The following is a 23,641-nucleotide window of genomic DNA, read 5'->3' as shown; positions in this document are numbered from 1 at the left end:
GGACTCTACGTTCTTGGAGGAACTCGATAAATTCAGGGCACAACTACAGGAGAGACGTGCTGCTGCTCAGGATCATGGTGCATTGGCTTTTGTATCTCCTCCAAGCGTACTTTCAGTACCGGTGCATCTGCAGCCAGTGCAAGATAAGGTCTCGCAAGAGATCAATCGAGGTCTCTTTGCTGTCAAATATGACAGCCCTTGAACACAGCGTTGTTGGAATACGAGGATGGCTTCTTCAATCTTTATTGCGATATGAATCTTGGAAAACTCATCAGAGCATTCGGGTTCGTCTGCGCACCGGAAGCGCGATGACCGCCGTAGAAGACGCTGTAGAGGAAGTCGAGCGGTGGAAAGAGATCGAATGGGAGCGGCAGAGAACTGTGCTTCTGTCCCACGGTGCCAATTCAACTGCTCAAAATGATGGTGTTGTGCAAACGAGTACGTCCGCATCGTTACCACGTACTATCCCTACTGATATGCGCAGGACCATACTTGCAATCATCACTGAAGATCTCTGCAACCAGTCATCTTGCTTTGTTATGTTCTCGCCGGAGTGTTGCACCTTTCTCTGCAATGTCTCCATCTCCCGTTGTACTTTTGTGTTGAACGCTCTGCGCACCATCTTGAATGTCGCATTCTCACTCAAAGGACCCATTGATCGCGAGAGCCGGGATATTGTAGAGGAAATACCGCAGGACATTCGCACGGTTTTGCAGTCTCTCAACGTGACGCCGGTGACGAAGTCGTTCGTTTTGCTGTCCAGGGTGCTACCACTGTTATCCCCTCAATGGCCCCAATCCACCTCCACGATGCACAGCTCAATCGACACCCCTTAGTCCGCCGTGTAATAGAGAGCTATATGTTACTCGGAAAATTAAGGGCAAGGATCGAACCTTTCCCTACAGTCGCTATATATATCATGACCTCAAGCACTGGCTCGCGCGATTCTCTGCAGACCTGGCATGGAAGCAATCGTGGATCGACCTGAACTTTTTCAACCTCCTTGTTCATCGCCCGAGGTTGCCGCTGATATTTGGGACCAACCGCTTCTCCATGACCTTCCAGGTCCAAATGGGACGAAATTCATGGATGCGGATGCCAACGAGGGACGGTACGTATTCAGTCTGTGTATGGACGGCCTGAACCCTTTCGGCAAGGGAGGTCCCTCCGCTTCTGTCGGTGCGATCTATATGGCACTACTCAATCTCCCACCGGAGATGCGATACAAGATCGAGAATATGTACTTGGTCGCGATCTTTCCGGGACATCCGTCGAAGGAACAGATCAATCCTCTTCTAGCACCGCTCGTGGATGACCTTCTCGACGCGTACGACTCCGGGATCCGCTTTTCAGAAACTCCTCTTCATCGTGAGGGCAAAACATGCCGATGTGCAATGATTCCACTTGTTTGCGACCTCGAAGCGGCTCGTCAGATGGCAGGTTTCAGCACACATGGTCATACCTTTTTCTGTTCCTGCTGTTACCTGAAGTTATCAGACATCGAGAACATTGATTACTGGACTTGGCCTGAACGAACCACCGAGCAACATCGTGCATCAGCAGAACAATGGAAGAATGCTGAGCCAGAAGAACGGCAGAAGATCATGGACGATTATGGACTCAGGTGGTCTGAATTGCTACGCCTACATTACTGGGACCCGATCAAATATACTGCACTCGAAGCGATGCATCTCCTGTACATTGGACTTTTGGGGCGTCACATTGACAAGGTCTGGGGAATGAGTGCGAAACACGCAGATGGTCTACGAGGAATCGTCGATGACCCCAAACCTACCCAAAAGGAAACAGAACAGGCTCTTCACATTCTGAGGACTGGATCTGGCGATGAGCTTTCTGGCCTTCGAGTGGAAGCTCTGAAGCAATTGTGTCGAATTAAGATGCTGCGATCTTCGGGACGGCGGGGTAAATTGTTGAAGCGTCTCATTGCATATGTGTGTAGTGCTCAATTTCTAATATACAACTGCTGACCTCGTTACTCAGCGGAAGGAACAAGGATGGTTCGATAGCAATGGCAATCCGTTGTCAGACGAGCAGCAACCTCTGAGGCCAGATCCTGCGGTGAATAATGTCCCACATCCGAAGGAACTGGCGGTTGCTCTGGTAGCAGTTGACTCTAAGCCAGGCACTGCGTTACAAAGATTGCGTCGAGATGTACTTCGTGAAGTATGCATGCAGAAGCTTGGAGGGACCATTCATGATTATGAGAAGAAGACCAAGGACGAACTTCTGGCGCTGCTGACTCAATATGTACGTTCTGTGCCCTTGTGACATCAGTTGACTGAGCGGCTTCCGCAGCGCTTGGACCAGAAAATAGCGGATAAACATGGCAATCTTTTTGCGGCTCAAGATCTTCCAGTATCGCGGTCGCGTGTAGTGACTAAGGAAGAACTGGAGGATGCCGTGGAAAAGTTCGACACGGGAACAAAATCAGCTCTGAACAAACTCCGGCTGCCTGTCCTTATTCAGCTCTGCTGCCGGAAATTACCCCAAGATATTGTCGATACTCTCAAGAAGAAGAGTGACGTTCAGGCAGCTATTCATCAGGCTGTCAGTGGAATGACGTACATTCGCATTTGTGTATTGATATTTCCCTTACAGCGCATAAAAATGGGAATCACTGACAATTCAGGAAAGCTCCTCGTACGTAGAGAGAAGCATCTTCCACAGAGCACTGGCGAAGCTGGCCAAGTAGAGGTGGCTGAGGACATTTTGGAACACGGAGCTACGTCCAAACTCATGAAGCTCAGCACTGCCGTTCTGGTTATGTTGGCCGCGAAGAAGTTCAAAGGCAAAACGCTTCAGAAAAAAGATGACGTTCTTCAAAGGATGCGGGCGTATGTATGTGTAGATCCGCTCATTCCAATTTTTTGCCTAAACGATTATTTCAGCGACTAGCGGAAGGGATCACAGATGCTGATGGAAAGCTCATCGAAGGTAGGACGAGAAGTAGAAGGGTACTTGGCCGGAGGATGCTCTCTATCATCTGGAAGGATATGGATGCAGTTGTACTACCTTCAACGTTGACACCGCCACCCCGTCGACCAGGCACGTCATCGGGAAAGCTAGAGGCTGACGAACTTCGCACATTTTGCACGATTAACCTCACTATATCTCTGATCTGGGCCTGGGGTAGCAAGCCTAGCGATTCAAGAGAATATCGAATGCTTCAAAATTTCATGGATCTGATTACTGCCGTGAAACTGGCCTCTTTGCGAACCATGACGTCGGAGAGGATTACACGATATCGCAGGCACATGCATCGCTATCTTCGGACTCTGCTGGAACTTTTTCCAGGTACAACGATCAGCCCGAATCAACACAATTCTCTACACTTGCCAGAGCACCTGGAACGGTTCGGTCCAACGCACTCAATTCGGGCTTTCAGCTTTGAGCGAAACAATGGTGACTTACAGACGATTCTGACGAACAATAAAATGGGTGAGCTCTAATTCGTGTGGGTCTTTGGCTTATAAGTTGAAATCTTCGCTAGTCGACCTCCCTGGCACGATGTTACGACGTTTCTGCATGAGACAGAACCTACGGAGCTTATTCAACCCTGAATCTCTTCCACAATCCATTTCTTCCATCATAGCGCCCTTTATCAGCTCGTTCCAGTCCGAACACCGCGGGACACTGCTCCAGGATATGCTGGCATTCGAAGATCCACTGGGTGACCCCGATCTGGATAATGATGAGCTTGAAGAAGAGACTCGAGACTTCTCTAGACTTGGAGACCAAGAGTGGAATGCGTTACAAAGCTGGTTCGCAGGCCACAATTTCATCAGGCCGCACATCAACCGTTACGTCGTGCGGAACAAGAAGCTCGAAGTCCAGGACGATATTTATAAACCAGTGACCACGAGCCGAGGCGACAGTTATATTGTCTTCCAATGTGCGGACGACGCCGACTGGAGAGCTGGCCGCGTCGTCGATATTTTCACTCACTCATACCGACAGGAAAATATTGATGTGCGGAGAAACTTTTTACTCGTCGAGGAGTACATCGCGCTCGAGATAAGGCACATTCAGTTTGATCCCTACAGGAAATTCCCTTTTGTTGGAGGCCGACTGTTCTACGACAAAGTCCGGGACCAGCTCATAGTTCTAGAGGTAGATGAAATTACTTGTCACTTCGCGCACACCAGGCGCACAACTCCTAGTATCGACATCGATTGTGTACACGTCTTACCGTTGAATAAGGTAAGCAGTTACCTCTTCCCTTCGGTTTGCGTGTTGAAGCAATCATCACCAGTGGTAGAGTTCGTTCAGCACAGCCTTCCGATTCCTGTAATCGGAGCGGACGGCGAGACAATCTAGAACCAGACGTAGATAAATGAATATAACAGTCATTAGACATCTCCATAAATTCCTATATGACATAAACAGGTGAAGTCGCGAGAACCCCAGTTGTCTAAAACCTGAAATATAAGAAGACGAATGGGTATCGATCTTGTCATACCATTCTCTCCAAGAAGAAAAGTCTGGCGCTGACCCACATGTGCGTCGTACATAAATTGCACCAGCGGGAAAGGGTGGTAGGTATCTCCAAGACGGCTCGCGAGATCCACGGGCAGGGCATGCCGTCGTAATACGAAGTCAGCATGGGAAGCGTGTACAATATCTTCAGCGCGCTGCGTCAAACCCCACAGCACAAACGACCGCGGCGTGTTACTGACGTCGTGGATGGCGTTTCGGAATGGACCTTCGGAAATATGACATATGGTGACATTGGTGACACGCACCGGTTGGGATAGTTCCACGGTGAAATAACCTGATGAGCCAACCATGGACCAACAACCCCCATTGTCCGAAAGAACACTGCGCGGGGCACTATGACTCGGTGCTGGGTTGTGCCAGAATAGAAGGTTGAAACCTGGTACCGGGTAGGTGCTTGAGGTGAACGGTTCAATTGGACGAGCACCAGTGGCGTAGCTGGCGTAATTGGTCGCAGCAAGATCATCACAAGGCAAATGGGCTGTAGTATTGATGCTGAAGTCGATAGGACTAAGGGATCCGTATTCACTGCGAGTAGTATCCAGCGCAACTTCGCGATAGCACTCGGGGGCCGGCGTCTCAATGTAAGAGCATATGCTTGACGACAGTAGGGACGTCTTTGTATACTGGCTGTCACAAAGCATCCTGATGGCAACAGCCGATACGATCGCTGAAAGAACTGCGCTCAGGATGAACTGGGCTGCATATAGAAGAGCCCGGAACGCGACACAGACAGACAGCATAGCGGCCTGGCCAAACGAACACAGAAACAACCTTAGGATGTACGCAGCGCCGCTCTGGTCCTGTTTTGGGGATGGATTCGAACCATGATGCTCAGGAAAACATTGAAGAGGACTAGAGCTCTGTCGAGAGAGCAAGAACAACATTAAACGACCTGGTTAGTCCACAGGAAACGGTACGGGATGAAGCCACACGAACCTCGACCGTGACTACCTTTACTACGGCCGGCCGTCGCACTGCGCTAAGTGAGCCACCAGCCTGTTGTCATGTCAATTCGTGTACATGTCGCTAAAGATTTAGGTGCATTACCACAGGTACATGTGGATCCCTGTAAGACGGCTCCTCCTTCAAAAAGGCAATGGCCTGCATAATCGTTCCTGCACGAGTGGAAGTCTCAGTAGTAGCTTGTTCTAGAACAGCTTGACATGAGTAAGAGTAAGAGAACTATCCACTATACGAATGAGTATACCTGTGAAGTCTTCGTTGTTCAATTGTTCAATTGGCAGCGTGCCGCGGAGCGCCTGTTTTCCAGTTAGCCACAGGCCAAACAGAACCAAATAGGCCGAGCAAGCCGAATTGATTCTTCAGCCCCTTGGCCTATTTGACTCTGTTTGGCTCCCCGGAAATTCCGCCCGCCATTTCGGGCAAGTCAGCAAGAACAAAAATTCTGCAAAGCGGTAGTCTCGTAACCAGACGTTCACGTGAGCAACCTGGCGGTTACCAAATTGGGCGTTTAAGATGTTGGGTCGCTCCCGAGAACGTCTGGTGAAAATTGTATAGAGGGGGGGGGTATGTCACACGGGCGTGACCTCAGCCAAAACTCGAAACATCCGAACCTGAGCGCGGCACATTCGCGAGTCGCAATGCCTCGAATATGTTCCAAGGTACACATATGGTGGCATACATGAACAAAATTTTCCAGCGGAGGTCAGGGGATGCACAGGTATATGCGGGACGACAAGCGTGACACGAGGGTCGAAGGTCAGAACGGCTGGTTCCGAGACTAGCAAAGCGGGTGCATTAATTGTTCAGCAAAATAGACATGATTTCCCGGTTTAAATTAGGCCTTTACAGCGTCGCCCAGGTCGGGGCGGCAGTGAAGCATAAGATGAGAGCACGCGATACTCAAAAATTACACAATAGTCCAATTAGGCTACTACAAATCTCCTTCAAGTGCAGAGATGCCATTAACTTTCACCAAATCCATCAGCGGGGACACATATTGGTGGTTGTATGTGTAGATCCCATTCAAAACCAAACGCTGCACTGGTAACTGCTGTGCAGTCCGCTTGAGGAGCATCTGACGGAGTCTGTCATAATTTACATCATCGGCTATCAGCGCAATCGTGTTCAACAATGGCCAGATGCCCTTGTCCGGGTCAGGGCACATGCTTCCATGTGTCCTCAGCATGAGCTCAATAAAATGATTAGCATGCGAATTGATGATCGTGAGCTGTACGATGTTGGGGAACGCCTCCGTGAACCCTGACGGCAGGCCACAGGTAGTGACATTGACGAAGACGAGGAACCGCAATGCAGAGTAGCGGATCTCGACTGACAACAACCAGCCGACGAACTCGCGGAACTCGCTTTCATCCACATTCACGAGCGCCAGCGTCTCAAGTTCGGGTGTGATGAGGATCGAGGACAAGCGGCAGATGTTATCGCCCGACAATTCCAGGTAGCGGAGCGAGGGTACGTGGATAGACTCATACGTCGAGTTGGGGTGGAGCTCGACATGCCTGCCTCGCAGGATGAGCTGCTCTAGCGCAGGCGAATCTTGCAAGAGGTCACGGAACTGGGGATACATCAGCTTGGTTTGATCCCACATCCAGCGAATGTCGATCGTTGACAGACCAGATAGGGGCATAGATCCCCATGGGAGGGAGACGCTGTCCAAGCGCACTGAAGAGAGCATGGGCGCCCCCCCTCCGAGGATAGCAGGAAGGGGAACCTCTTGGTTATCCGCGGGACCGCTGCCGGTGAGAGACAGTCGGAGATGCTCGAGGAAAGGCGATTGCACGTTCTTTATGATTTCGCCTACTACTCTGATGTCGATGGAATGATGGCTTATGATAATGAATTTGCGCCAGCGATTGCTGTGCGGTACCAGCAGGTTCAAGCATGAAATTATTGTCGGCGTGCAGCGAGGCGCCTCTGCGTGTCCATATGTCGCAATCTCGTCTAATCGACTAGGGCATTCTCCACGACCGTCGATAGTGATATCCAGCAGATGCATTGCAGATCGTGTGAGTGCAAGACTCGCCCAATGGCGGGGTCCCTCCATGGAAATATGCAGGTTCGTCCAAAGGGTGGGTGTGGTAAGAGAGAGATTTCTCCAGCGACGCGACACGGAGGCAACGAGCATAGGAAAAGGTGACCATACGTCCGGCTGTGGACGTCGTTGCCTGCAACCTGCCTTGAAGATGGCTAGTAGCAGCGCGTCGGGAAGACACTGCATAGGCGCGAGGAGAGCTTCTAGCTCCGTAATCTTCCAATCCAGACGTCGCAGACTCTCCTCGGTATGGCGTAATTTGTAGACCAACTCGTACACAACCTTGCTATGCCCATCATCACAATTGACTCGTTCTGCGCAAGACTCCACGGCTTTACGAATGACGTCCTGCACATGGCACTGAAAGATGATTCCATTTTCGGAATGTACAGGCTACTCACCATATAACCACGGGAAGACCGAATCAGGCGAATGAGCAGCTCGCGTAACTTCTGCAAGTCCGCCGCCTGATGCCTCAGTTCTCCGATGATCACTTTGATCTCGTCTTGGTGGGGGTAGTTGCAGCTCATATGACCTCCCCACAGCCAGGCTAGCTTAACACCTCGTATGACACGCTCGCCGTATGCACCTGATGGTAATTGGAACAAGAGATTGGTAGCAATTAGTATTTTCGCAGTTCGCTATTGGCGGAGATACGGCAGAAGCTAGAGACCTTGTCACAGAATGATGTCCAATACTTTTCAACTTATAGGTCTTCTGGCGTATGCAATGACATTTAGAACGGCTTGGCCGAGCCAGGTCCGAGGCGTCGCTGCGGTAGGGAGGAAAGATAAGAATTAGCTTGTAGTGAGACTTAAGTAATACTTCTGAACTAGAGATTCGGACAAAAAGGCGAGAGACCAAAGATTGCCCCAAGTACTTAGCAAATGCACAACAGGCATCCGGTCTTGACCAAAGACAGTAAATTGCGCATGCATATGTAGGCTCGAGCTCCGGAAATAGGAGAAACAAGCTAGGAGAGAACGCATGTTGAAGTTACGTATACACCAGGAACAATCTACAGAAGTCGTATCGTATCCCGCCTTCTGCCAAAGGCGATGCGCCTCTCAATCGATACTGACCAATTCACACTCTGCAACAATGAATAACTCATCAGTGCATATTCGGTCGACGTATTGCTTCTGACCACTCACGAAATGCTACATCCGCATTAGGCGGTACCTTCGCGTTTCCTTGAGCACCGAAAGCTAGCACAGAGGGGATCAAGATGAGGCGTTGTCCAGTAACCTTCATACCAAGGATGCCCTCGTCAACCCCTGAGAACCGTCAGAATAATAGTGGAGATGGAAGAGGAGGACCTACCAGCCATAATTTGACCTGCACCAACTGTGAACTGAAGCTGACAGACAGAAATCAGCTACCGTCGGACGGCGGATAATGCCAACACCCACAGGTACCTTGCCTTCATTCGAGTCAAATATGGTCTGATCCATCAACATACCAACGTACAACAACTTGACCACGTTTCCTTTCACCACAGCAACCCCGCTGCCTTCCCTGCAGTCCTTGAATCTGATTCCGGAGGGACAGGCCACGTATCCATCTTCCGTCTGGTAGGGCTGGTTTGTGGCGTTCGCATGCCTTCCGAGCCCCATGTTGTACTCCACAGTCGGAGTCAATGATACCGGAACAGAACCTGGAAGCTGGAGCATGCCAGGAATCGTACTCGGCGAGGGCAAGCTTGCTGCAGTTGCAGGATCGACTTCCTTCTCGATTTTCCGAACTTTCTCCATCTGCGAGCGTTTCCCCATCTTCGAGCCTTTCCCTATCTTCGCGAATTTATCCCCTTTCAAGTTCGGCGGCAACAGAGGATTTTGCAGCTGGAAAGCAGGCGGCGCCAACCGGGAAGATCCACCAGGCGATAGAGCATCGACAGGCGAGAATTCAGTATGAATAGCACCTGCTTGGGTGACGGTAATAGTCGGCATTAATGAAGCACCTGCATGCATGAGTTTGAGGGTTAGTGAAGAGATGATAACATGGTAATTATGGGGGGTATGGGGTATTCATGGTACGGACCTGGGACTGGCGTGGCGCGGTCTTCGGCATCGCCATCGTGTTTGGACCGTTTCCTTCGTGTTTTGTTATCGGTGTCAGTGGTGTCTGCAACAACCGATGCCGGTGACTTTCCCCTTGAAATGCTATGCAAGAAGTCAAGACTGAAAATTAACATGGCAAAAAGGTCGCATACAAGACAGTTTCGGTCGCGACCTCATTGGTTATGGGTCGTTCAGACCATGGCTGGCTCTCAGTAACAGCGTCGATGTAATTTCCTGTTACCGATATGGAACTTTAACCATTATTAGTGCGAAAAATGAACGATAGCCCTATGGAAAATCTCACTTTGGCCCAACAACTTCCAACAGATACTCACCGACTGGTGGAAGGACAATATCCACGCTCCACTGCTCGACCTGCTTGGCAACGTTAGTAAGGGCTGCTGATATGCAGGAGATGATGTCTCGCCTTCCCAGGGGTCAACGAACACAATATAACTGATATCCATCTCTCTGGAGAATCGATCTTTGAAAGAAAAGACAGTTTTACTGATGTATGATGCCCATTGTCGCCAACGAGTTTATCATTAAGAGCGACATTCGACATTCGAATGCTATGGCCGCCACTTATTACCCTTTCTGGGTGGCCCTGTGCCACAGATACACCCCTAGTCATTACTATTGGGTTACATGTGATCACGACATCAATGAGCTAGCCAACTCACCACACGGAATGACCTGCCATAGGAGCCAACGCTGTTCAAGGGTGGGTACGCAAACGCGCCGACACATTGCGGCTGCAATATAAGAGCAAACGCTACGCCACTCGGCATTAAGCATAAAGGACCTCGGCACAAAGAAATTTAAATCGAGCACAAAGAACCTACGAGCACAAAGGATAAACACATTAGCGCCTGGCTGACGCGCCCGAAAAGGCGCGGCTCGCCGTGATATGATCCTATGCTCCCAAAAATCCTTGGTAGTGTCACATGACATTTCACCACTCGGCCAGCTAGTGCACCGGGAATCCAGCGGAACACCAGGGAACACCCCATTCTCAGTGAATGGGATGTTCCCCGCATCTGCTTCTGTATGCGTTGGTGTCTGCGGAGCATGCGTAAGCTTGTCTCTGACATGAGACAAGGGGGGCGCATGTAACGTAGTTCTTTCATCAAGCCCCCTTCACGATGTCCCGCCCCATTATTGAAGGCTGGGCTTCGCCGCTCGGTGATCGAGTGGCAAATCAATTTCGATCCTGGTGAGTGCCATCTGCCACGTTAGCTGATCTATAGGCAATATAGGCAACTGACAATAGTTTTGCGTTGACAAAGGAAGGAGGTTCTGGCTAACTTTGTCTGCTCTACGCCACTTCCAGCTCATGAGGAGTATAAATACTGTTTCAGCGGCACGTTCTTATGTCGCCGACAATCAGTCATGTCTCTACAAAGTCCTGTACTTCCCGCTGTTTATGCGAGGCTTCTGGTGACAAATTCCACTGTGCACCGGCAGATTTATATATCGTCGGATCGTTTCACCATTGGAAGGGCCTCTTACTGCGACCTTGTCATAGATGAACCATTTATTTGTAAGTCTACCGTCAGATCTTACTTGGCAGACATCTAAATCTGAGCAGCATCGATTCATTGCGTCATAACGAGAAGAGTGTCCCCAGATGGTTCTACTACGGTGTCTCTGCGGGGTCTTCACAAAAAGGGGGTATATGTGAGCACGCCAACTGTTCGGAGGTTCGATTACAGATTGTTTTCGCAGGTGGACCGAAACCGGGTAGCTGCACGCGGCTTCGAGCTTCCACAGAGCTGTGTCATTCACCTGGCCAGCCCTGAATTCTGTGATACTAATGATGTTCCAGGTGTGTTTTAACTACCATCTCGTCTGTACAGATACTGAGCATCTTCTCAGCCGTAGCTTACAGCCACATCCCCCCGGACTCCGTACGCGTTCATGGCCATTTGTATCGTCTCCCACGACACTGAATGACAATAGATCTTTGCCGTGTACGATCTGGGTGAGGAGTAAGCATATCACCTCGCTTGCGTAATTTAACTGTATTGAAACAACAATTCAGAATTGGACGCGGTGGTTATGGCATAGTGCACAAAGGACAAAGTCGTATCACGGGTAGAGCATGTGCGGTCAAAACACTGCGCAAATCTCGCCTTCCACCAGCAGGTGGCAGGGACTATATCAAAGGAGAAATCGAGATCTTGCAGAGCCTCAGCCATGTACTCTCGTTTTTTTGTTACATATACTCTCGTGGACTGATCCGCTGGTAGCCCAACATTGTACGGTTATATCAAGTCTTTGATGATGTCCTCAAAGTTTGTGAGTCGTTTGTCCATCCTCTCAATCTCTTGGGCTAATGTTGCTCTCCGTGTAGATATTGTGATGGAGCTAATATCTGAAGGCACTTTGGCCCAGTTGATCGAGAGAGCACAGGGGCTACGTGAGTGATTTTTATCCGTAAGTAGCCGCTTGTACTTACATTAACCTAATTATAGATGAAGCGGAGGCAAAGCTCATAACAGCCGACATATGCTCCGCGTTGGTGGTCAGTCCCTCTGATAAAAAGTTTGTCTTCGTATCTCACACTATTATTTCCAGTATCTCCATTCTCTAGGCATCGTTCATCGAGATATCAAGCCTGCGGCAAGTACTCGATGGACCCCATGATAGTCGTGGAACTTACATGTAACAACCTCGGTTAGAATGTGCTGATAGAGAGCCAAAGTCCTCTGAAAGCGAAAGTATCTGACTTCGGCATGGCGAAGGTGACCAGTGGTACCGTTCTCAAGGTAGCGTCTGGCCTTCGTCTAAGCTTCAGTCTTACATGTTTTCCTTCCAGAGTATCTGCGGTACCCCGTTCTTCATGGCCCCGGAAATTTTCACAGCTACTACCTCAGCATCGGGCACCTATGATGAGAAAGTCGATAGCTGGGGTGTCGGTGTGACACTATTCACCATGTAACAGCGACTCAGTATTTTTGCAATGGGATTGTCTTCTAAAGTCATCTTAGGCTTGCATCGGTGGTGCCATTTCGCAAGTCCAATACGAGGATCCTAGCCGCCGTTGGCATGGACCAGCGAAGGGTTGAATGGCAGTCTCTTCCCCCTGCAACGACCAACGAGGGTATGATTGCGATTTCTCCTGACTTCAAATTATTGACTCCTCTCGTTGAAGTCAAAGATTTGCTTAGAAAGCTTCTAGCTACTGATCCACGCGTTCGACTGGCGGTTGATCATGTTTCTCAGCATCGGTGGCTCAAACCGCGGCCACCGAGTACGATTGGGTCAGCTCAACACTGCCTTGCGTTCTCTGTGTGTAGTCTCGCTGCCTTCGCTTGGCTCAGTGGGATAGCGATCAGGGCGTCAGGCGTGCTAGGTGATAGAGCGGCTGCAATCGCGTGATCCGGCGATGGCGCGGATGTGGGGTGAAGGTACGTGGTATGGTCACAGGTACAGCATATTCCCGAATGTGAACAATTTGGACAGTCTTGCAAAGTGGGTAATCTGTCGGCGATAACGGTTACATCCGCGCAATATGCACGATGGAATTAGTCGAACAGCGATCTTAGCCTCAAGTTAGTCTCCCAAAGCCAGACTACAAAATCAGTCCTATGAGAGGTTGGAGGGACGCTCAAGTGTAGCTATTGCTTGGATTCAGTACTTACGGTCGATGCGGTAATCCATGAGTACGTTGTTCCTACGTATGGGATCGAAGCTCTGCTTTCATGGTTATTATACTCTTGTCCGCTACTGTTCTGTGGAGTATCAGAAGCTTGCATGGAAGACACACAAATGTCTTTGCAGCGATTAATATTACACCTCTAGCCTGCTGAGTATTGGGACTGCCACGAAGTTTCGATGAGAGAATTGAGAGATGTGGACGGCCTCGAGGCCGACAAGCTATGTCGAAATTCGAACGATTATACAAGTATTAACTTCTCACCAAAGGGTGATCGTGTGTCCGCAGAAGAAACTGTCTAAGACGAAGATGACAGGTTGCCTCCCTAAGGTCGGGCGGTCTCTGGGACGAGAAAGTAACTCGTTTCTGCAGCTGCAGATGTGGGCTATCCTCAACATCCCGAGAGCACTGAGGATGCTCCTTCGGCATGACGAGGAGCAGCGCAAGATACTTAGCATTTCCTAGAAGCTGAGTGCTCTGACATCTGCTATTTGCGCGGTCGAGCACGCCCATAAACAACTCCGTAATCAGACGAAGAACAATGGGTTACTCGGGAAATATCGCGCCAAACCCAGCTGCGTGTTCGGGAGCGGAAAGAAAACTATTGAGGAATGACATGGTGCTCGGGTTGGTTAGTGGACCTCTTATTGGACACTCAATGGGAGCTCGCAGAGCGTCCGCGGAGCAACCGCGGGCCGTCATGAATGGAATTGGTCGCCATTTCGGGATCAATTGCAGACCGATTTCAGACGCTTAGGGTAACTGGCGTGGGTGAAGGGGAAGGTGGAACGAGGCAAGCTTGGAGGGATCTACGACATTCCCCCACCGAACGTTAGCGATCGTCGGGGTAAAAGTGGCATGGTCTGCATGGTCTGTTGAACGAACTTGAGTGGCAAGCTGGCGAGGTTTGGCCATAATACAAAAGATACAATCAACCTGTACAGTACAGTGACAATGGAGAAATACATAGTTGCTCGAGCAATTCCACTTGACCCTGCATACTAATCTTAGTCCCTGGGACGAGGTGGCGTGCGTCGATTAGTTATGCGTGCGAACCTTGCGGCCTCTCTGCGAAAAAGAGTATTAAGTTGATGTGCCCAATCGGATGGATCACACTCACCTCAAACAGTCCTGCGACAGGGTGAGGTCAACACTGGGCTGTATATCCAACGCCCGTATATGGTCCTCAGACTGATCACTCAGCCACGTAGCATCATAAAAGTTCCTAGGCAAACCGGACACCGGGTCGTCATTGCGCTCTATCCTCGAGGATCCTCTGATGCGGTGATGAGGGAAGGCTCCTCGTTTAGGTTTGCCGTTATCGTGAAACCGAGTTTTGAGGTGCAGGAGGTCAAAGGTACATAGCCATCGTTCGGCCTCCGCTGACCGCCACGGTAGTTTAGTAACCACGTAACGCAGCTTGCCTGATCTATGATCGGATTCGTCGCCAGACATGGCCCCAGGAGGAATCGTATTCCATAGATCCTTGTACCGGATAACATCAATGTGTTGCCCAATCGCCTCGAATCGCCTCGTCCTCAGCTGCAAAAGCCGTCATTTTTATTCATCGGGACAATCAAAAAAATACATACATTCCGACGCCTCTGATCCCGATGCCCCTCAGCAGTCTTGTCCTCTTCGGCCTGGCTAGGCTTCTTCGCGCTTCGGGTCTGTCTCTTGTACTGCTTGTTAAGGGTCTCGAAATGCGTACAGAACATGTTAAATATCTCAGAAAAATCCTTGCGTTTCGACCATCCGAGTGAAATGAAGTCATTCGTGAAAACTTCAGCTAGACGCCTGTTCCACGGTGTTCGAGGAGTACCATTGAAATGAGGACGGAAATACTCTTTCGATGGCCCAGGATGTTTGTGGCGCTCAAATAATGCAACTTCCTTGTCGGAAGCACCTAATATGGGACTCCGCTTTGTTTCACGGCCAAGCATTTCGAGAGCGTGCAGGCGAATCTTGCTCTGAGTTGCTATGAGCTACACAGCGACTGCAAAAGACACATAAACATACCTGTACGTTCAGTTTGGGACCGGGTCTGTGAGCGACTTTACCGCGATATTTCTTCTGCGTGCAGCTGGAAGAATCTTCCGCTGAAGAAGACTCCGGAATCCTGCGGAGACGTGCAATTTCCTGAGCAAGGCCCTGTTGCATTGTAATTAAGGCTTGTATGTCTTTCTTAGTGGCCGGTGCATTCTGAGAACATATATAAACAGAGTGTAATGGGAGAAGTTACAGTAGCACGCACTTGATTTCCCACACTTAGATCGCGGAAAGCATCATTCTCCAGGACATAAAATACGGAATCAATGGACAGCACGCAAAAATTTAGATGAGGATAACCCTTACCAAAAAGTTTACATCGAAGATCGACTGTGCTGTACGGGAACGGGAACCCACCCTAGGGATGGTTGCCTGTAACGATTCTCTTCAATGTGAAATTTCGTATGAGTATGGCTTTGACCTACCGGATAGCTGGCAGGTGGAGCAGATTCCTTGGACGCCCACCGGTCAGCAGCAAATAGTAAAAGAGTGGGCATGCCATGACAACTCACCAAAAAATTGACTTCGAAAATCGAACGCTTGTTCGTCCCACTCTGAGGCGCACTCCCCGCTGCAACAGATGCGACCCCGTCTGCTGCGGTATCGAGATCCATTTCATCGGAGACGTAGCCATGGTCATATTCTTCATCGATGGCCATGCCATCATTCTGACTCTCCTTTTCTTCAGCAGTGCTGTTGGAAAATTCCCTGCGGTCATCGCTACCACCACCGCCAACACTGTCGCTGTTGTTACTGTCCTCGTCGTCATCGCTGCTGTTATTGCCAACGATGACGACCTTGTCATTGTTGCCGTCGCTATCGTCATTGCTCGGGTCCTCCCTCCCGTCCTTCTCGTCTTCCTCATCTTCCTCGTCCTCTTCGTCCTGCTCATCCTCCTGGTCCTCTTCATCTTCCTCGTACCCTTCGTCTTCTTCCTCCTCGTCGCCATCCTCGTCCTCATTCTCGGCCTCTTCGTCTTCTTCCTCGCCTTCGTCCCCATCCTCATCCTCTTCGTCTCCTTCTTCGTCCTCGTCCTCCGTGTCCTCCGTCTGGCTATCGCCACTCCCATCACTGTCTCCCAGTTGCATGTTTATGCTCCAAATCAAATTTTCATCGTTGTCTGCGAAAGTTGATAACTCGGTCAAGGCTGGCGGTGCCGAAATGATACCACTTGGAGATGTGACGGACGTGGATGGAAGAAGTGAGACAGGTTGTTCCTTGCACTCCACCACGGTCAACGATGCGGGCACGTCCGATGAGAGCACAGGCTGGGCAGGAAATAACACCTGTTCGTTGCTGCACGTATACTTCTCCGACAGATTGCCACTCGACGTTGCAGGGACCTCTGAACGTGTTTCCGATTGAATGGGAGAGTCTGTCCATTGTACCGCTGGAGACGCCGCATCGGTAAATAATCACACGATGAAAGTTCGTTACGCACCAGCGGAAGCCTGGCTTAATGCATGCTGATGAACGCCAGGTGTGTCGGATGGCTACACGTCGAGGGGATCATTCAGCGGAGAACGGCGACGAGCAGGAAAAAGCATACCGATGCAATGACATTTGCGGCGTCACCTTCACCGCTGTTGACTCTGTTACCGGTAGAGTGCAGAATGTCCATATCCTGTTCTGAACGAGAAGAATGTCATCACGAGGTATCTACCAGATCCCAAAATGAATCATCACCTGGAGGACTCGCGATCGCTTTCGTGGCATCATTCCAAATTTGATTGGAAACAGCGGGCACGGAGGAAACAACATCCAGACCTTAATATATGTCAAGATTCGGATGAAGCTACGTTTACAAAGATATTCACCCTCACTATCTCCTGCGGACCAATCGATTACCGGCCTCTTGGATGCGCGAGCAGCTGGGTGGGGTAGATCACTAGACGCTCTCTTGAGAGTTCCTGAGAGCGGGTGAGGATCATGGTATGAGAGCGGCTCGACATCTTGGTAGGTCTTTCGAGAGGCTCTTGACCATTCAGGCAAGGCATTTCGTACAAGATCGCGCCAGCGACCTGCGTAGTCAGTGGACATCGAGAGTAAGAACGGGAACAGGAGCACCGACGAATGGATCTCTTTCGCCGCTCTTCCTTTTGAACGAACAACCATAGGATGGCTTCTTTGTCTCGCTCCATTATCCACAATCCCGGCTAAATGAAGGCCATGAAAGGAAGACGACTGGAACCACGACACGCGTGTGATGTCAATGAGTAGGTGGCGAGGCAGGCGTTCACGCACAGGCTTTTGACAACTCGATCCGAGTCCAAGCGAACGAGATGTGTTGGCTTCATTTCAAAAAATATGTATTCACCCGGATTCCTCTGTAGGACGAGAGTTGCTTGGCAGTTCAGTTCATACGTGATAGCACAAGACAGAATATCTCTATGACAGGTACAGATCCTCGGTATAGCAGCGTCGCGGACACAGGGCTTGAAACGACGACCGGTCGTCTATAAAGGAGACTGGATCTGGAAGTTGAGTGTCGGCCCGGGCCGGCTCCGGCCGTACTGCTTTGTCTATAGGCAAAGAACCAGGAACCCGGCGGAGATTGACTCGTGCCCGGATCCTTAATAATAAGACGTCGATGCCTTTCCCCCCTGTGTGCAACGTCCTTCGAGCTTCGGATTCTTCGCGCCCGACGCCACTCCCAAGCAATATGTCCAGTCTTGGGTGGACTGCAGTGTTCCCAGTTGGAGGGAATGGTGTTTCACATTGTGAACTTCCTGCCCTCGGTCCAAGACGACGTAATTTAGGCGTTACACCGATCCTGCGTCTGCGATTCGGTACCTTCGTAGCCCATCTTGTTCTTTCTCGCCAAGGATGGTGTCCTGACTCAAAATTTTCAGCGAGAGAAGATCCACCAGAATGACACAAAGAAGGATAGCGAAGAAGACACCGTATCGATTGTGAGTTGTTGCCTGATTGGGAAGAGATTGTTAACGTAGATTTGCACTAGCCACAGAGGGCCTACGTTAGGGATGGGCCATTTATCAAACAAAACGTAATGTACCGTGAACCTGCAAGGTCCAAGGTTGTCTTGATGAGTGTTTTAGCACCATGAGAATGGATCGGACGTCAGACACGCCGCATCCCGCGGGGAAGCAACTGGAAAGAGAGACATGCAAGTAGCCCAGAATAATGTAATAGCCTTGCGCTTCGTTTGCTCTCGTTGTCAAACTAACAGCCTGCCCCCTTAGGCCTTGCAACCAGAATGTTCTGCGACGAAGGTAGAGAACAGCCCGCCGGATGTATTTACACTTACTGCAATTTCGTAGTGGATATACATTGACTGCTCTTTGACAGGCTCCGCACTTACAACCAAACAAGCGCAAAGTAAGGGGCGAGGATGGGCATACTGTTTGGTACTCCAGCCACGGCCGTACTTGCATCTCAACGCCTCAACGCCTCCACCCCCGAGTCAGACTCAGTGTAGGCGATCTATTCATTCATCGAGTCTCCAGCGACGAGGGCAATCTGACGACGAAAATACAAATTTGGATGTTTACTGCACAGGGAGGTGGACAATGGGAGCCGGTGTTCGTGCCACAGGAGCAAAAACATCCTGATTTGCCTCACCTAGTTCTATCATTCGGTGCCAATGGGGAGCCGACTTGGGTGAGGCCGACCACACAACGGAGGCATACCACTGCCTTACCTCCCATATGGTCTTGATCGAGATATGTAGTCTTTGAATGTTTTTGTTGCTACTCTAACACAGTACACTTATGTTAAATTTGAGCATCTGTGTGGCGTCAGATTGAAATAGCAATCCAGTGCCACTCGCCAGAGCCTCATGCTCACCTCGTGAACGAAGTTGTGTTGACAAAGGGACACCCCACACATCGGGTGAACCCATTCCTTTGTGCCACCTACTGATTTCTAAGACGTGTTCAACCTGCAGTGCACCTTAGCGGGGCCAATTGAACCCGAAAAGCCTCCACAAAGCACACGCGGCGGCCGCGCCTGTGAATTCCGCACAACTTACCATGTGGAATTCGGGTGGCTGCTTCCATTGTTCGTCGCGCCGTATGGGGAGCTGTTTGTCTTAACGTGTACAGAACAACGCGGGTACTGGATCGCCAAAGCCTCGCAGACACGACATGAGGTGAGTGTCTGGTGATCTATGAACTGCCTGGCGATACAATGTTTCTTAACCATTGTTTCCCGCCACTTATCCTTGCGACAAAGAAAGACATGTTAATGCGAGCGGCGGCACGAGGCTGGGCTGTATATAAAGCTAGCCGGTGATCACTGTAAGCCCCAATTTTCTACCTTCACGAAGTCTGAAATATGCCTAGGAGTCCTCGAAAGAAATCTGGAAAACGAAATTTACACGGCTCGGGGATTCTGTCATGGTCTCTCACCGTAGTGGATCTACCACCGGAAATTTTTTGCGAGGTGGGTCGGATCTCGAATGTGCAATGCAATGCATTTAGCTAATATTCTGACAGGTGTTGTCATACCTTATGCCCTTGGATATTCTCCACATCTCTCGCACCTGCCGTTCTCTGCGACGGGCATTGATGAATCACTCGGCACAGTTAGTATGGAGAAGGGCACAATTAAATGTCCCTGGTCTACCTTACTGCCCTTCATTTTTGTCTGAGCCAGCATACGCTAGCCTCGTTTTTGAAGAGACTTGTGCCAGGTGTGCTTGTGGCAATGTGGGTCTGGAGTGGATTATTTGGGAATTTCGCGCCCGTTGCTGTCGGGAATGTCAGGAACAAATGTGAGCGGCCATGACCTCCAGAATAGCTTTCATAGTTGACCACGATCAGGGTGACAAGAAGTGATCTCAAGGCTGAGCTCCCACAAGAACGTCATCTGCAGCATGTTGCCTCGAACGATCTGCTTCCCTCCATTGCGCGTGAGTGCCATGCTCTGTTGTTCAAAAAAGACTCAAGTTCATCGTTTTTCAGGTGGGTCCATGTTCTACAAACCTGACTTCGCTGCCTTCAAGGCGGCATATGCAGCAGCCACGACAACAGCTGAACACCAAGAACTTGTGGTGTCTAGCGTGCGTAGGACCGGAAGTATCATGGAAGTAGGTCACATTCCATTACATACTGACATTGGCTGATGGATTTTCCAGCATGCCGCCTTATGTCGATTATGGTCAATGACAGTTGATGTTGATCAGCGTCAGGATCAGCGTTGTAGAGTGTTGGAGTGAGTGACCTTTATCAGATCTTAGTGTATCTTGGATATTTACTCCATTTAGTTTCAAGGACAAGTTGGTAGATGTGGGCTTTGGTGATGATATTCCCTTGCTAGGCTTGAGATACAAGAAACTTTTCGAGCACCCTCTAGTGCACAGTAAGGCGGATCCCCTCACCGATCGCGGTATGTCTTACAACATAGTCTGTAATGTGAATTTCTAACATGCTGTTCTAGAATGGAAGATGATTCGCCCAAAGATTGTACAGTTTATGGAAGGGAGAAGAACATTACGTCTGAATTGGGAGAAACGGATGACATATACTGTGCGCCTGGGTAATCTTGATGGGGCACTTTCTGTATACAGCATGAACTTATCAAGCTCGGTTCCAATGCCGCAAGCCGTTGACCTGTCTGTGTTCCCCGAGATTCGGACCATTACAGTCCTTCCCTTGGAGATTACCAATATTCGGCCTGGCACATTCGCTCCGGAGTTACCGACTCTAGTTTCACGCTGGCGTTCGGATGTAGAGGCCCAACTGGAGGCTCTTGCCTCCTTTCATTCAAAGGACACTCACAATCGCCGATCTTCTCGACTTGGTCCCAGTTTTACAGAGTTGGCACAGGCCGTGTTTCGGTGCACACAGTGTGGCCATGTTCAAACGTGGCCAAGTGTTCTCGACCACCCATGCCTTCGTTCCGTGGACAAGAGCTGGAAGAAGCTTGTCGAGCGCTACCCCCTCGTTGATGGTGACCTCCCACGAATGGAGGGTTCGATATATGAGAGCGCATTGCTCGTCCACTATCGTGGTCTTCATCCTTGGTCTGCCGGTCTCCTAAACTTCTGTGGTCCTGCAATTTGTAACGTGATAGAGGCTTGCGGCAAGAATCCACTCTATGCTACAGCTACACAGATGGATGCCTTAGATTTGCGGCTGGCTTGTGTGTCCTGTAGTCGCCGTGGTAGAATGCTGGTGGTAATGGGATGGCGGGCAGCGGTTTGTGGGCTGCATTTCTTCACCCAATTGTTGCTGATCCTGATAGCAGGTGCTTCATTCAATTGAGGACCATGGCAATTCTCCGCCTTCAGAGATTGTATGGCAGCGGGTCAATGTCGAGATTGCTGCAAAGGTGAAGACTGTTGAGTCTTCGAGCTCCAGTCTGGCCTGTCACGATTCCAATCTCAGGATTTCCTGCTGGACTTGCTTCCACTGCGATTATGGTAAGACTGCCGGAGAGGATGCTACTAAAGCCGAAGTAAAGAAACACCTCTGCAAGCAGTTGAGTGTTGCTGGTTCTCTGATGTGGCGATACCCCGATCACTTACTGTGTAGCTTAATGACAGACATGATATCCATTTATCTGGTAAAGATGACCTGCACCAACGTTTGGATATGTTTCCATATGCAATTGCATACCCTCCTGTCCTTCTTGTGTCTCATCGACTGCGATTGCAGCCTCCCACCCTCTGGGAACAAGAGAAGATGTTGCGCATGAAGGACACCATGTCCTTCTGCACCTTATCAAATGACTACACTTGAGCCTGGTGTCAACCACCAGCATTTGTCTGCTGTATTATGAACAGGGTTATGCTACTTCTACTGCCAGATTGTACTTGTACTTATGAAATATAGGGCACAACTTCACTACCAGATAGGTTTAAATGTATCTGTTCTCCTCTGCCAACTGTGTCAGCATCATGCAAATATTGCAACAAACGGTTAACGTCGTGAGTCAAAACCGCGCTCGGAGCCTTAGACAGAATCGTCTCTGGAAGGCACCTTTCGGTGGAGGCAGCGAAGAAGGCGAAGAAGGCGAAGGCGGTAGGGGTGTCCACATGGCGACACCTGAGAAGAGGATCAGTCGAGAGCGAACGGTAAACGCGTGATTAACATACGGGTTTCTCACTAGGACCGGTGGTGGTGAGCGAGCTGTAGAAAGGAGAGATGGCTCCGTCGAAGGCGCGATAATGGACGGCACCCCCAACACAGTGAACGCGTACCAAATATCGATCGACGAGACGGAGGAACGTGAACGTGAAAGGGTCATTACTGATTCAGCGGATATGGGCGTGGGAAATGGGACACTCGGAGAAAGTGATGCGTTAGCCGGTGTGGGGCTCAACGGCGGCGGCGGCGGCGTAGACACGACAGACGCCGGCCTCGGTACTTATCTCCGTTATGCAGGTCTGATTCGGCCCACAGCGAGACTCGGGAATTGCGGGGCTGGATAGCGTCGGTAGTTGCTCGATCGTGGACGCGACTGTGGACGCGACTGCAGATGTGAGCATACTTGAGGGCGTAGGTGTCACAGAAGGCTCTGTAGGTCTTGTCACAGTCGATAGAGATAAGGTAACGATTCCGACGGAGGAATCGGAGAAGGCAAAGGAGTGGACTCAGTAGAAGACGATATTGGGACTTCAGTTGAAGGAGTAGGGGCAGGTGAAGCTGTGCAGGTTTCAGGCGGAGCTTCCAACAACTCCCTCGAAGCTACAGAGGGGCTGTCTGTTGACGGTGGAATAGGGATATCCTCCGAGCCCGGCGTCAACCTCTCCGGCTCTAGCGGGAGTAACCCTTCCTCTCCTACTGCCCTTCAGCTACGCTTCCGGTATCGTTGGAATCCCCGAAGGGGGTACGTCCACACCTAAGACGTCCGCGTAGACACCTGCCTCCTCAGTAGCATACTCGGTAGAAGCTTCCGTCGAGCATACCTCTGCGGTAATATTAAGTATTCGCGGGGGGGCTCCGTGCGATATTCTTTGACGGTCTCGTACTCAGATCCGGGCTCAGCATCAAGCTTGGCAGAGGTGCAATTCCTCTCCAGGTCAAGAGATCTGGCAGGACAACAAGTCAGCACGCAGCTGCGCCGGAGCAGGCAGTGGTCATGTATTGTTGGCTTTCGCACTTCCCGGGATGGTAGCTGCAGAACGTGGATGTCGCAGATGACCGCGGTCGTACGATGGGAAAAAAAACAGATAGAACATCACTCGGATACGTTCAAAAAGACGAGTGGTCGCCGCCGCCGCCGTGTCGCATGAGTAAAAATTCCTGCCATGCTTCAATAACGGATGGCCTCATCGGCTGCGTACGTGAAAGACCTGACAGCCGGATGAGCCTTGCTAATCACAATGCGCTCTAGTGATTCTTACCTGCACTCCGTAAGGTGACGAAACGCAGA

General features: G+C 50.3%; 5 protein-coding genes across 5 annotated transcripts; 3 read left to right on the top strand and 2 right to left on the bottom strand.

Moving 5' to 3' along the window:
- Positions 1-308: 308 nt before the first annotated feature.
- Positions 309-836, top strand: SCP_0906390 (hypothetical protein; the record flags this gene model as incomplete). Its single annotated transcript, XM_027761870.1, has 2 exons — positions 309-438; positions 649-836. 2 exons carry the CDS (start codon positions 309-311, stop codon positions 834-836), a joined length of 318 nt encoding a protein of 105 aa, XP_027617671.1.
- Positions 837-962: 126 nt separating this feature from the next.
- On the top strand, positions 963-4,279 carry SCP_0906380 (hypothetical protein; the record flags this gene model as incomplete). Its single annotated transcript, XM_027761869.1, has 7 exons — positions 963-1,952; positions 2,002-2,268; positions 2,317-2,568; positions 2,620-2,859; positions 2,910-3,459; positions 3,512-4,221; positions 4,274-4,279. 7 exons carry the CDS (start codon positions 963-965, stop codon positions 4,277-4,279), a joined length of 3,015 nt encoding a protein of 1,004 aa, XP_027617670.1.
- Positions 4,280-6,412: 2,133 nt separating this feature from the next.
- Positions 6,413-9,480, bottom strand: SCP_0906370 (predicted protein; the record flags this gene model as incomplete). Its single annotated transcript, XM_027761868.1, has 5 exons — positions 6,413-7,879; positions 7,933-8,120; positions 8,686-8,808; positions 8,855-8,891; positions 8,944-9,480. 5 exons carry the CDS (start codon positions 9,478-9,480, stop codon positions 6,413-6,415), a joined length of 2,352 nt encoding a protein of 783 aa, XP_027617669.1.
- Positions 9,481-14,259: 4,779 nt separating this feature from the next.
- On the bottom strand, positions 14,260-17,416 carry SCP_0906360 (hypothetical protein; the record flags this gene model as incomplete). The annotated part of the gene is made up of 12 exons (XM_027761867.1): positions 14,260-14,320; positions 14,373-14,794; positions 14,845-15,222; positions 15,272-15,454; positions 15,507-15,602; positions 15,659-15,673; positions 15,727-15,753; positions 15,814-16,691; positions 16,743-16,794; positions 16,851-16,930; positions 16,988-17,068; positions 17,125-17,416. The coding sequence occupies 12 exons, from the start codon at positions 17,414-17,416 to the stop codon at positions 14,260-14,262; spliced, it is 2,565 nt and encodes an 854-aa protein (XP_027617668.1).
- Positions 17,417-19,659: 2,243 nt separating this feature from the next.
- Positions 19,660-22,005, top strand: SCP_0906350 (hypothetical protein; the record flags this gene model as incomplete). Its single annotated transcript, XM_027761866.1, has 10 exons — positions 19,660-19,705; positions 19,759-19,847; positions 19,919-19,971; positions 20,086-20,174; positions 20,227-20,351; positions 20,400-20,476; positions 20,529-20,650; positions 20,702-21,462; positions 21,512-21,744; positions 21,810-22,005. The coding sequence occupies 10 exons, from the start codon at positions 19,660-19,662 to the stop codon at positions 22,003-22,005; spliced, it is 1,791 nt and encodes a 596-aa protein (XP_027617667.1).
- Between the last annotated feature and the right edge of the window lie 1,636 nt (positions 22,006-23,641).

The sequence above is a fragment of the Sparassis crispa genome (genome assembly GCF_003851025.1).
Source record: "Sparassis crispa DNA, contig_000008F, whole genome shotgun sequence".
Taxonomy (NCBI): Eukaryota; Fungi; Basidiomycota; class Agaricomycetes; order Polyporales; family Sparassidaceae; genus Sparassis; species Sparassis crispa.
Note: the sequence above shows the minus strand (reverse complement) of the source record. Positions and strands in the feature narration are given on the sequence as shown.